At 36.0% G+C, this 18,669-nt stretch overlaps 1 protein-coding gene across 6 annotated transcripts in view; it reads left to right on the top strand.

The window, feature by feature from the left end:
• Positions 1 to 18,669, top strand: part of AMOTL1 (angiomotin like 1) — a 241,743-nt gene that overhangs the window by 184,172 nt on the left and 38,902 nt on the right. For all 6 annotated transcript variants that reach the window (XM_074304486.1, XM_074304485.1, XM_074304490.1 and 3 more), the window contains one exon: positions 17,033 to 17,178. In XM_074304486.1, the coding sequence (XP_074160587.1) occupies positions 17,033 to 17,178 (146 nt within the window). The remainder of the gene's footprint in view (positions 1 to 17,032; positions 17,179 to 18,669) is intronic.

Below are 18,669 nucleotides of genomic sequence, written 5' to 3'. Positions count from 1 at the left end.
TGAGAAGTCGTCATTTGGTCCTATCCCCACAAGTTTAGGATGAGCTATAGTTTTTGTGTTGTACTTTTATTTTGTTTTTAAATCTCTTTTTCATATCACTATAACAAGAGTTTAAAAGTTTCCCCACTGAAAATATACAAACCTCCAGGACAAGTGCTTATATGGAGAATCTTGAAGCTTTGTTATAGATTTCCCATGCCCATGGCTCTTTTTTTAAGTTTTATTTTCAATTCCAAATTGTCTAACTCTTCCATCCTCCCCCATTAATTGAGAAAGCAAGAAATATCCTGGCTCATCTTTTGAACCAGGGCTGTATAGTAGTACTATCTCTTCTCCTAGGGATGAGGGGTGAAATGAATAATTTCACAAGCTCTTTGAGGGGTGAGGGTAGCTTTAGAGGGTTTTAAATAATCTTAAGAAAGCCTTACCTTATCTAATAAGTCAGAATCAGGAAGTAGCTATTGCACATATGAAAGAATGAAAAAGCATTTATTAAGCACCCTATGCCAAGCTCTGTGCTAAACACTAGGTATAAAAATACAAAAAAGAATTAGTCTCTCCTGTTAAGGAGGCTACATTTTAACAGGGGAATTTAACATATAGGGAGTAGGTCCAGAGAATGGTAATATGGCCTGAGAAGTTACAGGGCAGTCCATTGACATAGCTTTTCCTGAGTTATTGGTAGTTTTGATTTGATTGTGGTTTTCAGAGTAAGTGGAGGAAATGGTTACACTTTGGTGATTCAACAGAAAACGGCCCAGGGGAAAAATGAAGGAATTGAAGTCTCTGGGCATTTAGAATTAAGTAGCTAAGTTTCTGGTTTAGTCTGCTTTGGGTAGTAGAGATGAGTTCATATGGGAGGAAACTACCACAACAGAACCATAAAGAAACCATAATGATATATCTAACTGCAATTGAAAATGATGGTAGTGCTGGGGAAAGGGAATAGTTGGAATAGGGTTATAGATGAATAAAAGCAAAGGAAAGGAAATTTTTCTCATATGTTAGTTCTTGGGAGAGAGTGTGACTCCTTCTTGCTCTAGATCTATAATCTTATGGTTTCTTATTTTGTGAACTAATTTCAGTTAATAAAAAAGTTGACAAAAATCAATTAATTGGTACTCTCTGGGTTTGATCAGTCATTTAATCCAACTTTTTCCTGAGATGATATAAAGGGAACTGAGATGCCAAATATAATAAGAAATCACGTGCTTGTGTAAAATTTAAGAATTAAGGAAAGACTGTCCTATAAGAGTCTTTAAGATATCTCCTTGAATGGCAAAGGCATTTATTACAAGTTCATTTTTTAATGGTAACTTGTATTCAGTGATACTTTTGGGGCTGCTGTCAAATGTTTTAGCTCCTCAGTAAATCATTAAGACACTGGAGTAGGATGGGGATAGGTATAGATCACAGACAGCATCATCAACCTAGCTCTTGAAAAGGAACCTAGGCTAATCTTCTTCTCTTGCAGATGAATACCTGAGACCCAGAGAAGTTAAATCACTTGCCTAAGGTCACACAGGTCAAGCAGAGGTTAAATTTGAACACAAGTCCTCTGATTCTCAAGTACTCTTTTCACTGTACCCAGCTGCCTCCTTTTTGGAATGAAAGGGGAGTGGCTTATTGTCAGAGGTGGTTGAAAGCTCTGTAGTCTGAAACCTGGCAAAGATAGATAAAATGAAAAGGAAATAAGATTTCTTTTATATTTTTGATCAAAAAAACCTTCTATTTTTCTGTTGGTGGTGTGACTTTGAGAGCATATTCCTTTAATTTTCTATTCAATAAGCCACTTAGGAAAAATGAGTTATCAGCAATTCACACAGGACCTATTTGGTGACAGAATGAGATTTTCAGTGTTTGTGATCTCACATGTCTGATACAGATTTGGCAAACACAGAGAGTGGTATTTCATTTTACAGTTACAGAGGATAACTGAAGCTTGGAGAAATTTACTTCATCAAGGTCACACAGTTAATTAGTTGTAGAATCATGACTGTGTATATAGATTTCCTGAATTTAATCCCGATTTATTTATAACATAATAATGTCATATGTAATGTAATCTTTTATTGCCCATTACTATCATAGTAGGTGTTATTCATCTGGTTAGTTAGCTATCACCTTATAAAACTGCTATAGGGCTCTAAGGGAATGGAACTGAGTGTGCACATTTGGTTGCTGGGAGGTCAGGAAAGTTAGTCTAAGAAGGAAATGAACCATATATAGGCCTGTGTTTCACAGACCTGACCAGTGAAATGTGCTATAGTCAGGGTCTGTTCCTTATGTAGTCAAGTAGTAAATGGGGAATAACAAGTTTTACCAGCCTTATCATTTTGCCCTTGGAAAGAGCTTGGGGAATATTCAGCATAATCTCTGGAATTTTATCTCCTTCCCATCAATTTGATTTAGGGAGAATACTTGGTGATTGGAGAGTATCTTGGTCAGTCTTAGGATGAATCATTTTAATTCCTATCCTTTTAACTAACATTCTGTATTTATTTATTTTTTATTATTATTATAGCTTTTTATATACAAAACATAGCATGGGTAATTTTTCAGCATTGACCCTTGCAAAACCTTCTGTTCCAACATTTCCCTCCTCCCCCCCCCCACTCCCTTCCCTAGATGGCAGGTAGTCCAATACATGTTAAATATGTTAAAATATATGTTAAATCCAATATTTATACAGTTACCTTGCTGCACAAGAAAAATTGGATCTAGAAAAAAAGAAAAAACCCAAGAAAGAAAAAAAAATGCAAGCAAATCATAACAGAAAGAGTGGAAATGCTATGTTGTGGTCCACACTCATTTCCCATAGTTCGGTGTAGCTGACTCTCTTTAATTGGAACTAGTTGGCATCTCGTTGTTGAAGAGATCTCTCACAATTGATCACCGTATAATTTTTTTGTTGCCATGTATAATGATCTTATGGTTCTGTTCATTTCACTCAGCATCAGTTCATGTAAATCTCTCCAGGCCTCTCTGAAATCATCCTGCTGACAGTTTCTTACAGAACAATAATATTCCATAACATTCATATACCATAGTTTATTCAGCCATTCCCCAATTGATGGGCATCCACTCAGTTTCCAGTTTCTAGCCACTACAAAAAGGGCTGCCACAAACATTTTGGCACATTCAGGTCCCTTTCCTTTCTTCAAAATCTCTTTGGGATATAAGCCCAGTAGCAACACTGCTAGATCAAAGGGTGTGCACAGTTTGACAACTTTTTGAACATAGTTCCAAATTGCTCTTCAGAATGGTTGGATCTGTTCACAACTCCACTAGCAATGCATCATTCCCTCCATTATTCGTTATTATCTTTTCCTGTCACCTTAGCCAATCTGACAGGTGTGTAATGATATCTCAGAGTTGTCTTAATTTGCATTTCTCTGATCAATAGTGATTTGGAACACTCTTTCATATGAGTGGAAATAGTTTCCATTTCTTCATCTGAAAATTGTCTCTTCATATCCTTTGACCATTTATCAATTGGAGAATGGTTTGATTTCTTATAAATTTGAGTCAATTCTCTGTATAATTTGGAAATGAGGCCTTTATCAGAGCCTTTGAATATTCATTATTTCTGAATTCTGCTTCTATCTTAAAGTACCAGAACCATTTTTAATACAAGGGACTTGTTGGTCATCTGACATACACTTTTCAAATACTGGTAGATTATCTCAAAACACTCTCCCAGTATAAATAAAGATTTCTAAGCATTCAATAAAAAAGAAAAACACACACACATATACAAGTATATATATAGATATAGATATATAGATAGATGTATATAAAATTTTCTTATATAAAGAACTAAAAATAACCTTGAGAAAAATCAATAGATTTGCTAAATAGTCTGGAATTAATTATAATTATTTCCTTACAATATAGTCCCTAAAATGTATTGTAAACACTGCTGGATGTTACTAGAATCAGAGAAATTTAGTGCAACTAGGGGTGTAATAAGAGAATATTTGATTTAAATCCAATAAGTTTTGATGATCTAAGACCATTAAAAATAAAACCTTCATTTGATACTAATTCTGCATGTATTTACTTAGAAAGACTATGGCTTAATAGAATGGAAAGAAAAAAGAATGAATGATCATCTACAGGATTGCAGATGGAAGGAGCTGTGAATGTCTAGGACAGGTGATGGGGGAACCTTGAAACTGTCCTTGACTTTTGGGGTGAGCCCTGAAACTCTCCTGACAGAGACCCACCCTTGGGCAGTTAAGTGGTTTCATTAAGATTGGCACAGGATCACTCCCTACTTAGCTCAGAATTAAGTGGTCTCTTTTAGCTGGAGATCTGGACCTGCTACTTCGATTGAGTAATTGCACCCTCTATTGATCTGAAAATTAGTCCAGGACCACTCCTACTCAGCTTAAGCATAAGAGGTCTCATTCTACTGGAAACCTAGGCCTGGGAGCAGTGACAACATTGAAGTAATTTCATTCAGTTGAAACTTCAGTCTCAGATTTCCCATTTAAAAGGTAATTTGGGGCTCATTTCTTTGCAGAGGCCTAAAAGGAGGAATCATGCCATGCCAAAGACCTCTCTTTGGCACAGCTGCCTGCCAGGACCCCTCCCTACTCTGAAGACATTCTCTTTTCATCATTAACCCCTCTTTATCTCTCTGCCAAGATTTCTCAGCTAGGACCTTTATCTCTGTCAGGACTTTGCCACTAAAGAAGCCAGTCTCCTAGCAAAAGATGACTTCTCATCCAACAATAAACTTCCATTTTTGCCACATAAAACTTCGGGTTTGTGAATAGGACCTGTGCCGACCAAATTGGGGTCCCCACAACTCTCTGTACGGCCACTAACCGCATCATTTGGTTCCCTAAGCGCATCACAGGGAATGTACTACTATGTGTGTAACTGTGTTCCCAAAGTTCCCTTCTTATCTTTGTTAAGATTTTGATCTAGAATTGAGCCCATCAGTTGGGGAATGACTAAATAAGTTATGGTATATGAATGTAATGGGATGTTATTGTTTGGTAAAAAATGATGAGTAGGCTGATTTCAGAAAAGCCTGAAAAGACTTATATGAACTGATGCTAAGTAAAATGAGTAGGACCAAAATACAAAAAAAAAAAAACAAAAAAAAAAACAAAAAAAACATTGTACACAGCAACAAAAAGATGATCAACTGTGATGGATTTGATTTTTTTAAATAATGAGATGATTCAAGGCAATTCCGGTAGACTTGTTATGGAAAGAGCATCCAGAAAGCATCCAGAGAGAGAAGTATGGAGACTGAATGTGGATCAAAGCATAATATATTCACTTTTTTTTTTTTGGTTGTTGTTTGCTTGTTTTTTTTTTTTTTTCTTTCACCTTTTGATCTGATTTTTCTTGTGTGACATGACAAATATGGAAGTATGTTTAGAAGAATTGCACATATTTAACCTATATTGAATTGCTTACTGTCTGTGGGAGGGGTGGGAGGGAGGAAGGGAGAAAAAATTGGAACACAATGCTTTACAAAGGTGAAGGTTATGAAAGCTATCTTTGCATCTGTTTGGAAAAATAAAAAGCTATAAAAATGATTATATTACCCTAAAAAAAAAAAAAGATTCTTATTCAGCCAGAATGATGTATCATAGTTTGACAAGTTCTTTCCCCAGATGTAAAATGCTTTTAAAGGGAACTTTTAGAATAGTTCTCTGGGAAGAGAAACTTTTCTCCTTTTCTTAAATTTGACTTTATTCCTGATTCATTCCTAGTGACTATTTAAACATATTGTATTGGCTGGATTTTAATGTTAAGAAAAGATAGTAAAGAAGACAGCAAAAGAAAGAATAGCTTTGGAGTTCAAGAGATCTGGGCTAAATCCTGCTTTTATAACTTATCAAATGACTGAAAACAAGTCACTTAAATCTCTCTGAGCATTAGCTTCTTTTTTCTTCCCTCCCTCCATCTGTAAAATGAAGGCTTTGGATTATATCATTTCTGACATTCTTTTCAGCTCGAAAGCTATGATCCAGTTTTGTTTTTTTGTTTTTTTTTTTACATTACTAAAAAACATATATTTAGCTTTACTTTCTATACTATCTTACTTAATGATCTCATCATATGTTCAATTATATCTGTATGAATATAATTTCTGGATCAATATATTGAGCTCTAGTCTTTCTCCTAAGCTCTAGTCCCAAATTTTTACATACTGAGTTTCCTACCTACACCCTTGAAAGTCACAGCATGCACCTCTCCCCTCAAGAAAAAAATTTCATTAAACACAAAAACTTGATTAGAAACCAAATATATACAAGTCATATCAAAATGTGGTTTTCCCTCTCAATTTTATTGAGATTCTGTGGCTAGATTTTAGTTGCTTTCTAGTTAATATATTTTTTTAAAAAGCATCTTGTTTGATCATTTCTCCTAATTCTTAGTGAATCTTTTGCTTATTGTTTGACTTTTGATGGCTTATGAGTGTAAATAGCAATGGTTTTCTGTTCTCGTGGGAATCTTTAAGGGTCTTTCACTCCCAGATTAATATTTCATGATGGTAAATTAGGCCATTTTCTTTCTCAATTCTTACCACAACAAGGCATCCAGAATTAGAAAGGTTATCAGCAATCATTATCTCCTGTCACTCAGGGAATCCATTTCTTGGACATTTTGTGTATCAATAGTTTTCCTTTTTTTTTTTTTTTTCCAATAACAGTTAAGATTTTGAAATGAAATGAAAGGGATTAAATTATTCTAGATTTATAGAAAGCTGAAAGAGCCCTTAGCAGTCATCTAGTTCAACTCACTCATTTTATTAGAAGTAGAATTAGAGGCCTACAGAGTCCAAGCTTTCACAGGAAGTAAGACTTGCAGAACTAGGATTTGAATTAAGCTTTTGATGGCAATGTCAGAGTTTGAATCTGTTATCCTGTGACTGCAAATTCAGAACTTTTTCCATTGGAAACCTTACACTGATTGGGCCCACATGTTCCCTTCCCCATTACAATTCTCAGTCATACTTCATGTACTATTGAAAATAAAAGAGAAGAGTTACTAATTTGGCCAATAGTCTCCAAAGTTGATTTTCAACTTAACTGAATCATGCTTTAGGGAATAGGGAAGAAAATCTTGATCATTTCAATGGAGAATAGTCTGGATTTGGTTAATTTATCTGTCTCCAGATTGACTTACTTTTTCCAAGTGGTTCCTTGTATACTTTTTTAAAAAAGCTACTTCTACAAGATCTCTACTACTTTTTTCATTGTCTAAACCTCTTTTCTTAATTTTCTTTTTAAAGAATGTTTAGAAGAATTGACATGTTTAAATCTATATTGGATTACTTGCTATGTGGGGGAGGAGAGGAGGCGAAAGGAGGGAGAAAAATTTGGAAGACAAGTTTTGCAAGGGTGAATGTTGAAAATTATCTTTAATATATCGGAAAATAAAAAGCTGTTATTATTCTTTAAAAAAACTCATTTCAAAAACAATTCACTGCCTCAGCCCTTTGAGGGACTTACAAGATTATTTCTGTATTTGTTAATGGACCTTTTAACTACTCACAACCCAGTCCTGAGATGCCTGGAGAAACCATGGCAACCTATTTTATAGATTATATTTTATAGATATAGTGTAAGATCTTTTTGAGGAACCTTACCCAGGACAGATTGTCAGAGTTTTTAAAAAACAAAAATGACTAAGAACTTGCATTAATTTTCCCATTCTGGATTACTGAAGGTGGCCATTTAAAATACTTTTTGTTGTCCTCTTACCTAGCTGCATTTGGTCCCTTGCTCAATGAAGATAAATTTGCATAAGATAAATCAATGAGTAATATAATTGCTCTGAATGGTACTTCAGAAATCAATCAAATTCACCCCTTATTTTGCAGTTAAGGAAAGTTAGTTTTGGGATTAGGTTAAGTGAGTTGTTGAAAGCCACATAAGTATTAAGCATCAGAGGTGATATCTGAACCAAAGTATCCTGACTCAAGAACCAGTGGACCTCTTTCCACTGTACTTATAAATTTGTTTCTGCTGTATTTTGTTACTGCAGGATCCCTAAAAGTTTTGTAAATATTTTGAGGGATGTTTATTTTTGGTTGTTGTTTATTTGGGAAACTGTGGCTTTTTGAGAGCAATAACTAACGTTTACCTTTCTTAGTGTCTCCAATGCTTAGCACAAAGAAGGCACTTGCTTTGTTGTTTAGTTATGTCCAACTCTTTGTGAATCCACTTGGGGTTTTCTTAGCAAACATACTGAAGGGCTTTGCCATTTCCTTTGCCTAGCTCACCTTATAAATGAGGAAAAATGGAGGCAAACAGGATTATGTCACTTGCCCAAGTTACACAGCTACTAAGTGTTGGAGCTCAGAAATTCAGATTTGAATTTAGAAGCACAAGTCTTCCTGACTCCGAGCCCAGCCCTCTATTCACTGACCCTTAAACTGCCCCTGCCTAGCACACGGAATATACATGTTTATTGACTAATTTATTATTTGGGTTTTCCTATGTCTCCCAGTATGTAAATGTAGCCAATTCCCACTATTGAAGTTTTACTTAATTTGTCTCCCACCTGGGCTAGTTCACACCTTTCTTAGCCTGATGCCTTCCTCTATCCTGATGGACGTTCCATGCCAGAGTTTGACTCAGTATGAAAACCTAATTGACTTGCAGCTCAGATCTCTGGAGCTCAAGTGATTCACTAGCCTTAGACTCTCTTATTGGTAAGGATTACAGACACGCACCACTATACCAGACTGAGCTTTATAAATATTGAAGTGAATTTAATGCCATCTTTCTACCTTATCTATTCTCTCATCTATTCATTAGTCTTCTTCGAAGTTCCCCTCTTGTCCTGTCCCCTCCCAATTCTCCTAAACAAAAATAAACAGAAACTATTTAATGAGCCTGACTGTATTACTGATCTCTTATTAATCCCAATAAAATGTAGTTATGTTCCCAGAATGCATATTCTTCCAACATCTTTTTAACAGCTTAGGATACAAGACATCAGGGAAATCCAGTCAAAACTTAGTGAATGAAGTATATAAATGGCCAGCAGAATCTGAAAAAATGTTCTTAGTGGTAATTTGGACATGTACTCTTTAGAACTAGGCTTGTTTTAGGTAATGAATCTTAATGGCCTTGAACTTCTGGTTTCTTGTATTCTGTTACTCAGCAACAAACAAGAGTAATATTTTTTAAGTTCAATTTTATTTTTTCAGTGAGCTGAAAAATTTTTTATTTCACTCATGCTACAACAAATAGACTTAGTAAAGCAAAACAAATCCCTTCATTCCATTATATATAATTTTACATCTTGCACCATCCTCTGGTTCAACATTGTATTGATGAGAGTTCTTAAATCTTTTGAAAGTTATTTTTATATAGTGCTGATATTATATAACTTATTCTGTTCACTTCATTTTGGTTAGTTCATACAAATCTTCCCAGGTTTCTCTAAAACTGTTCCTTTTGTCATTTCTAATGGCATAATAGTATTCCATTCCATACATATAGCAAAGTCTGTTATTCCTTTCCCAACTGATTCACATTCCTTTAATTTCCTGTTCTTTGCCACTGTAAAAAGAGCTTTTCTAAATATTGTTGTATATATGAGTCCTTTTCTACTTTTATCTATTTGAGTCTTGGGTCTATTAGTGGATATTCCCTACTTCAAAGGGTATGCATACTTTGGTGACTTTGGGGGTATGTTTCCAAATGTTTTCTAGAATGATTGGACCAGTTCCCAGCTCTACTAAAAATATATGTGTGCCTATTTTCCCATAGCCCCTCCAGCATTTGTCATTTTCTATCTTTGGACAAGTTTATCAAGCCTGTAGATGGAGATAAAGCCTGTAGTTATAAGTGATTTTTTTTCATATAGCTATTGACAATTTAGATATTTTTTCTTTCAAGAACTATCTGTTCAAATCCATTAACTCCTTATCAATTTTAGAATGACCTATTTTTATCAATTTGAAACTGTTCCTTATATATTTTAGAAATTAGACTTTTATCAGAGAAAATTGTGACAAAGATGTTTTTTCCATGTATCTGCTTCCCTTCTAATTTTTTTTGCAATCATGTTTGGGGGACAAAAATGTCTTAAAGTACCAAAAGTATTTATTTTATTGTCTGAAATCCTATCTGTTCCTTGCTTCACCATGTATTTTCCCCTTTTTTATGTATCACCAAGGTAATTTTTCCATTATTCCTTATTTATAATATTACCCTTATGTCTAAGTGATGCAACTTATCTTGGCATATGGGGTGAACACTGGTTTATATCTAGTTTTTGCCAGCCTGTTTTCCAAGCAAGATTGTGGGAAATTTACCAGTTTTCTTGGATTACAGATCCATATCAGGCTCAAAGTATTACAAAGTGAAACCAACTACCAGTTTTATAAATGAGGAAAATGAGGGTTTTATCAGTTTTTTAAAATATAGTATATTTTAGCATTTAAAAAAATTTTTTTTGAGTTGTTTCCCTTCTCCCAGTCTCTCCCACACTCATTGAGAAGGTAGCTAATATGATATTTACTGTTCATTTGAAATCATGCTAAACATGTGTCTGTATTAGCCATGTTGTTAAAAAAAAAAAAAAGGCAAGTGAAATAAGGTAAATGAAAAAAGCATGCTTCAATCTGTACTCAATTTATCAGTTCTCTCTCTGGATATAGTTACCATTTTTTATTGTGAGTTCTTTTGAAATATCTTGAATTATTGTCTTAATCAGAGAAGCTAAATCTTCTTTAGTTGTTCATCATTACAATATTAATGTTCTCTTGGTCCTGCTTACTTCACTTTGAATTAGTTCATACAAGTCTTCCCAGGTTTTCCTGAAATCATCTTTGTTTTTTATAGTTCAAATATATCCCATCACAATCATATACCGCAGCTGGCTTATCCATTTCCCAACTGATGAACATCCCTTGAAGGAGATTAAATAACTAGTTTAAGGTGACTAATGCTAAAGGAATTATCTAAACCCACTGACTACCATACTCTTTTCTATTATGCTGCATCTCCATGAATCCTAACTTCTCTACCCTACTGTTTGGATGATGGTGACAGGAGCAAAAACTAAAGGAAAGGACAGTTAGCGCATAAGTTCAGAGATGTAAACCTAGAAGGGACACCAGAAGGCTTCTAATCCAATCCCTGCATTTTACACGTAAAGAAACAGATGCCTGTAGAAAAGGAGTGACTTCCCCAGGTCATATAGATTGCACACATTGAAGATCCAGAATGACTTACTCCATGTAAACAACCATTTCACTTCTCTTCTTCAGTTTCCCTGCCATAAAATGAAGCTATTCCGAGTCCTTTCTAGATGTGTATCAATGATATTAACTATTTGAATAGAAAGAAAACAAGGAATTGTAAAATCAAGATCTCATTGTTCTTTTATTTCCCTTCCATCAATGCTATACTTACATTTTTAAAGCCTTACTTATATACTACAGCCTTTGCGTTGGCAATGGTTCTTGGATGGTGAGGAATCTGTCAGCAAATATATCCCTACCATTAGTGACCTGCTGGAGCTGTTCTCTTGCTCCATTTTTAGCCCTTGGCCCCTTCTCTGGTAAGGTTTTTGAAGGTTCTTTATAGCCTGATTGTGCTTAGAACACCATAAATATTCCTTCATCTCAGTAAAGTGAGCAGTTGGTTTGACAGGTTTGGAAATTAGCATGTAAAAATGTTTAAAATTTGCTGCCCAGTCTTTAAATCCTATCTTTGACAACTGTGTCAACCCTGGCCAAGTCACTTAAATTTCAGCAAATCTCAGCCTCAGTTTACTTGTCTGTATAATGAGAGGTGTGGAGGGATGACCTCTAAACAAGGACTGTCCTAACTCTAAATCTGTGGTCTTATGACATATAATAAGTGGACATCTCCAGCCAGGGACCTGACATGTGGAGTACATTACAATGCTTTACAAGACTGTGTGAGTGACAAGAGTTGCTGCCTGCACAGTCATGCTGGCATTTGAGATGTGGGCATTCATAGGGGCCCCAGGGTAACAGCAATTTGGATCCATTTTCATTCCTGCTTAAAAAAAATACTGAGCATTCCCTTAGAAAGATCTAGGGCCCTAGAGAAGCTGTCTGCTATGGGTTGGCTCTCAGGTTGCATCAGAATGAGCACAGGGAATAAAGCCTATCTTATTACCCACCAAGCATTCCAGGGATTTAGTCATCCTTTGATAAGGCTGGCAGCAGCCTCTGAAGATTTAGGTTCCTCTGACCCAAAGTGCTTTTGGAACAACTCATCAGAAACCACATCTTGTCAAGGGTCAAAGCTCTGATGAAAGGCTCAATAATTAATGCCTACTTAAAAACAGCAGGGTTACAACCTGGCCTCTTCTGACTCCCCAGCTGTTAGCTCTGAAACTGTGAGGGGGGGGAACCAGAGCTAGTCACGTCCTTGTAGATGTCATAGCTAATGTCATCATAGTTTGACAATCATTTTATCTTGAAGGAGTTGAAGGCTGCCAAGTCCATACCCCTATCAGAAGCATGAATCAATCAGCAATCAGCAATTTATTAAGTAAGCCCTTTTTACATGCTAGTAACTGTGATAGACACTGAGGAACCAAGAATGAGGAAAAACAAAGTATGAAACAGCTCCTACTCACAAGAAGCTGACAACCTAATGGAGAAGACAAATCCATGTAAAAATAGATAAAATATAAATGTATAGTTAATAAAGACTCATAAAAATAAAGTAGTTTGGGAAGAAAGGCTTCTGCAGTTGAGGAACTGGATAAGGAGTCTTGCAGGAGATGGTGTTGCAGCAACAGTAGCATCTCTCAAACTTTTTGGTTGTTGGACCCTTACACTCTTAAAAATTCCTTATTGTGGTTTACTATATCAGAAATTTAAAGCATTCTAACAATAATATGAAAATAATTTTGACCCTTTTCTTTCTCAGAGGCATGTGGAGCAGACTGGGTCCTTTATCCCTGAAGAGACATGATTCCCATGTTATGTTTTACTCTTTTCATTTAAAAGATCTTAAAATTTCAGTGGTTTAAGAGGCCATCAAAGACCTCTACGTTGAAGAAACATTCTCTCTGCCATATCCCAGAAAAATGATCATTCAGTTACAACCTGAACACCTTTGGGAAAAAGAATTCACTATCTAAAGGCAGACCATTCCATTTTTGGACAGCTCTAATGTCAGGAAGTTCTTCCTTGCCAGTTCCTTCTGTTTGTAATTTCTCCAGTGCCTTCAAGTCCAAGTCCAATCTCTATCCTACATGTTAGTATTGTGAGTGCTTTTTTCATTAAAAAATAATTATATTAAGGGAATTAAATTGGAAAAGTTTCTGAGAAATAGATTTGGTTTTACAGTAAACAAGACCTAAGTTTAAATTCTAACTCAAGCTCTTGGGACCCTGGGAAATTGCTTCATCTTAGTGAATCCCAGTCTTCGCTTCTATAAAATGGGGATATTAATAGCATTCATTACTTCAGAGTTATGTTGAGGATCAATTGAGTTATATGTAGAAAATGTTTTGCAAAACCCCAAAGCACCATTTAAAAGTGAGCTGCTATTATCATTAACTCATTACAATTGTTATTTAGAACCACCTATCAATGAGACATCATGATAGTGATAATCATACTCATCTAAGAAAAGGAGAGCCTTTATTGTTGTCCTTCTTGAGTTTCAGCTGTAATTTTGACATTTTAAGTTCAAGCACACCCATTCCCATCGCCCCTTCATTCCAGACTGGGAGTCAGTTAAAAAAGAACTTTCTGCTCAACTGGGCACGAAGCTAGCTGGGCTGAAATGCCAAAGACTCATTGACAGGGAAGCTTGGTTGGTGAGGTCTGGATGCACTCCAGAGACTTGACAAGGCCATCGGGCACCTGGCCAGAAGAGATGCTGTCCAAGCCCGTGGAGTTATTTCTCAGACTTCAGTGACTTTCCGTAGGAGGAAAAAGGAGGGATGTAGAGGTTGGATTCAGTGACATAGAGATTGATACCAAAGCCTGTGGGTTCCCTCCAGCTGACATTTCTTTGTGATGTCCTGTATGTACATTAGCCCAAGAGGCGTTGGGCTGGGAACCCAGAAATATCAGGTAAATTGCCACTGAAATGAAGGGAAAAAAAAGTAAGCACTTATCTCACTAGAGTTTGATGGGCTCATACCAGGTGCACTATTCCAGGGGCAAGATCTGGACATGTCAGATTTTGTTTTCAAGGGATACCATTACTATTAGGGAGTATGGTGGCTATTTAAATTTACATATTAATATTTACATACATTATTTCAGTATGCTCTGCAGATAATAGCAGCTGGCATTTAATTAGTGTGATGAGGTTGGCAAAGTGCTTTACGTAGATTATTCCCTAAGGACCTCACAACATCCCATGTAGTAGGCATTATAGATATTATTATCCTCATTTCACAGATAAGGAACTGAGGCTCAGAGAGATGAAACGACTTTGTCATCGTCACATAGCCAGTAACAGTTGGATTTAAACTTAGGAGTCTTCCAGTCTCCAAATTTGACCCCCTATCTTCCATGACATGTCCCCTTCTTTAATTTTATTAGTGTTAAGTGCTCTTTCTGCCACTTCAGACCACAGTTCTACCCTAACTTAGTAGACAATCTTCCAGACTTGATGTGCTAAAAAAATTCATCAGCCTCTGTCAACCTAATGATTAATTTTTGTGACTAAGTTGCACCTCAGAGAATAGCCTATCACTAAGACTTTACCACACTGTTAGAGTTTATGCTGCTCTGGCATACTCTTTAAGAATCCAGCATCACCTGAATACTATATGAAGCTCTAGACTAAAGCTTTAGTGGACTTAAGGCTAACACCAAATCCAAGAGCTGTTCCTTAGAAATTCCCTAGAAATGTTCCCTAGAAAATATTGTCTGTTTCCTAAGTCCTTTTTATTTATTTTTATCAATATATTGTTTGCTTAAGGAGATTATAAGATCTTCCAAAGATTAAGGGGCGGGGGAGTACTTTTATATTCCAGCTCCTCACACAGTACAATACACAAAGGACCTGTGATTTTATTAGAGCAGAAAGTCCTTCCATTGGAGACGGATGACTTGCCAACTATGGTTTGTAATCTTGGAGAGCTGACCATGTCTCAGAGAAGTTAAATGACTCACCTGTGGTCATGTAGCTAGTAAGTTTAAGAAGTAGGATTCAAACCTGCATCTTTGTGACACTCAGTTTAGTAATTTATCAATTATTCTAGGCTGCCACATGCACAGAATGGGAAGAAAGCATTTACCTGATAACATTAGTTAAATAAACAAGTGCTTCAGATAGTGTCGTATCTAAAATTGAGAACATGAACATAATGAGGAAATTCAGACACAAATACAATTTATGTCAATATAAAAAAGGGTTAAATGAACTGAGAAAACATTTATACCATTTTCCCTGCCACATATGTCCCCTTTGCAAGGCATGCATGGAATAAAACAGATGGATTGGTAGACTGTCATTCTCTCAGAAAAAAAGAGCTGATTCAGAATGTATTGTAAAAGTATAATCAGTAGGACTTGGTAAGCTCCTTATATGTGGGAGAAAAGTTAAAAAATGACTGGGAGAAGAAGATGATGGTATGGCAACTCACTTAACATTTTAGAACCTTAACTTCCTCACTTGCAAAATGAGGATAATGATTCTTTCCCTTCATCCTTGACAGGGTTGTTGTGAGAAACACACTTTGCAAACATCATCATGTATAAATTTGAACAAGATGTTATTTGACTTTAAACTCTCATATATATACATGAGAATAAGAATGCCTGACCCAGTTTTCTTATAGGATTGTTATGAATTGAGTAAGGTAGTATTGTAAAAGTGTTTTAAATGTTAAAATTCTCAGATATGTATGCATATGTATACATATATACATATATATATACACACACACATATCTATATACATGCATGTATATATATGTTTGGATATACAGGTCTGTGATTTTATGAGTATAACCAGTTTCTGGTGTGGAAACTCCTACCCAAAGGTATTTTCAAAATGAGTCACATCCTTGTGGACAAGAGGCTTCATGAATAGTAGTGTCCTTTACCATAGATCAGCAATTCTGTAATTTATATAGTCTCAGAAAGTTATATGTGGTATAGTCAGTGCCCTGTCCATGGTCACAAAGCTAGCATAGTCAGAAGTAGTTTTGAATCCAGATCTTTGTCTTTATCCCTATGTCTACTACACTCTACTACTTGGTTGTTCCCCCTCCCTGGATATACCATTTCTCACATTTGCCTTTTATAATTTATAGCTTTTTTCAGAGCTCAACTTAGGTGTCATCTTCCATCTTCCGTCTTCCACGTAAACTCTTTCCTGATCCCCATAACTGCAAGTGACTCCTTCTTAAAAAATTGTGTATTTATGTATTTCTTTGATGCACACTTATTTATATTTATCTCTTCTTCCTCTCCCATAGAATGTAACCCCCTTGAAAAAGTACCTGTTTTGTTTTGTCTTTGAACACCCAGTCCCTAGCACCATATTAGGCAGATAGTATATGCCTAATGAATACTTATAGAATGATTATATGAGCATATTTTTTTAAAGTAAAGATCAATAACTTTTTGCAAACGGTACATCTCTGAAACCCGTAAAATCCTGCATTAGTGGTGGTTTTGCAATGATAATAATAACTTTCATTTATATAATGCTTTATGGTTTACAAAATGCTGTACATATGTTTAGGCCTCAAAACAACCCTGTAAGGTAAGATTATTATCCCTGTTTTATACATGAAGAAACTGAGCACAAAGAGGTTAAGTGACTAATCACACAATTAGTAAGTGTCTGAAGCCAGATTTTTATCGAGGACTCTAAGTCTTTAATTCTCTCCAGAAACACTTGTCTGTGCTTCTTCTCACATATGTCACCAATATCAACCAAAAAGAAGTATGATGGGTAATCCAACCCTCTGCTGCTTTGTATTTCTTCTATTTTTTTTAATACCTAGACAAAAATAAGACTGTCAGGGATCCCAAGTGAGAGCTTGGTTATGATAGACAATTTTGTTCTTGTCTCCATTCCAGACAAAGAGTACTTGAAGGAAAAAGAGAAGTTAGAGATGGAGTTGGCTGCAGCACGTACTGCTAGCGAGGATCAGCGAAGGCATATTGAGATCCTGGACCAGGCTCTGAACAATGCTCAAGGCAAAGTCATCAAACTGGAAGAAGAGGTGAGACCTTCAATGACTGCAGTTGGAGGAGGGGAGGTTGGGAAAGGTTGAGCCAAGAGAACCTCCAACTTGGCTCTCTTCATCTGGTCAATTCAGCTCCAGTCTTTCATTGGTGCCATTTTTGAAGCTGTTGGAAGGAGGGAGAGATGGTAAGAGGGGGAAAAACCCAAATAAAAATAATACAAATTGAGTTTATATAGCCCCGAGCCAGAGGAACTGTAAAAGGCAGCTGTGATTGCAAGTTTTAATGAGCCTAAAACCTTTAACATGAGAACCAAGGAATTGTTGAGTGTCCAGCTGGAAATGAGCATGAAGCCAGGAAATCATCAGGACTTGCAAAGAGAAAACAGCCTTGGAATAAATTTAGGAAATATGCAATTGCTGTATCTTTTGGACTTCAATCTCATTCAAATTACACAGAATAAGACAAATGTCTTAAGAAGAAAAGGGGTGGGGTAGAGGAGACATATGGGAAGGGGGAGAGAATCAGATGAAAGAGTACAGTGTGCAGCAGAACTCTATCCAATTTTGGGGATTTGGCCCAGTCATTCCCAGGACTATGATCCAGGAAATTCTGACCCCTTCTCAAGAATCATGTTCTTGACATTTTTTAAAGAACCAAACTTTATTGGGTTTAAAAAATTTTTTTAAACTAATACTGTTCCTTTAAACCTAGCTGGGTGGGGTTGGAATGATTTCTTCTTGAGGCCTTAACTGGGGAATCAGAGAGGAGAAAGGAAAGATAGAAAGAGGAAGTAGGAAGATGGAGGTCTAGATTATTAATGGCATCTGGTACCTGAGGCTCTTGTAGTTCTACACCCAGATGCTTTCTCACAATGAATGTCACTCTTGAAGACATGGAGCCTATCTCATAGAAGAAGCAACAGTTCAGAGTCTTCTGTTGCAAAGATGTACTTGTAGAAAAAAAAAAAAAAAGCCAGGGAACAAGAATGGAAGAACATCACTCTAGGAGTGCCTATTATGGAGTATTCAAGGCAAGATGCTCACTGAAAGGCAGTGATGCAGCAGTTAAAGGCGGTAATAAAGAAGACTTGGATTCAGATCTTACTTGTGAAACTTAATAGTTTTAGGAATATGGACAATTCATTGACTTAGCAAATCTCAATTTTCTCATCTCTAATAGGTGAGGTTAGATTAGCTTGCCACTGAGGCCTCTTCTAAACCCCAATTTTAAATCTTAAATCATTTGTAGTTTCCAGAATTTTAGCCCAGAACTTCTATTTAAGCTAGTTGTGAGCCTCTTAGAGTTGGGTACTATATAAATTATTGCCAGGATTGGGCTATAGAGAGACTATTTGTTATAATAGAATGAGTATTGGTCATTTTTTAAAAAAATATTTCATTTTTCCAAATAGATGCAAAGATAGTTTTCAACATTCACCTTTGCAAAACCGTGTGTTCCAAACTTTTCTTTCTCTCCTTCCCCCTCCCTAAGACAGTAAGCAATTCGAAACAAGTTAAATGTGCAAT

Source organism: Sminthopsis crassicaudata, chromosome 3 (assembly GCF_048593235.1).
Source record: "Sminthopsis crassicaudata isolate SCR6 chromosome 3, ASM4859323v1, whole genome shotgun sequence".
NCBI lineage: Eukaryota > Metazoa > Chordata > Mammalia > Dasyuromorphia > Dasyuridae > Sminthopsis > Sminthopsis crassicaudata.
Note: the sequence above shows the minus strand (reverse complement) of the source record. Positions and strands in the feature narration are given on the sequence as shown.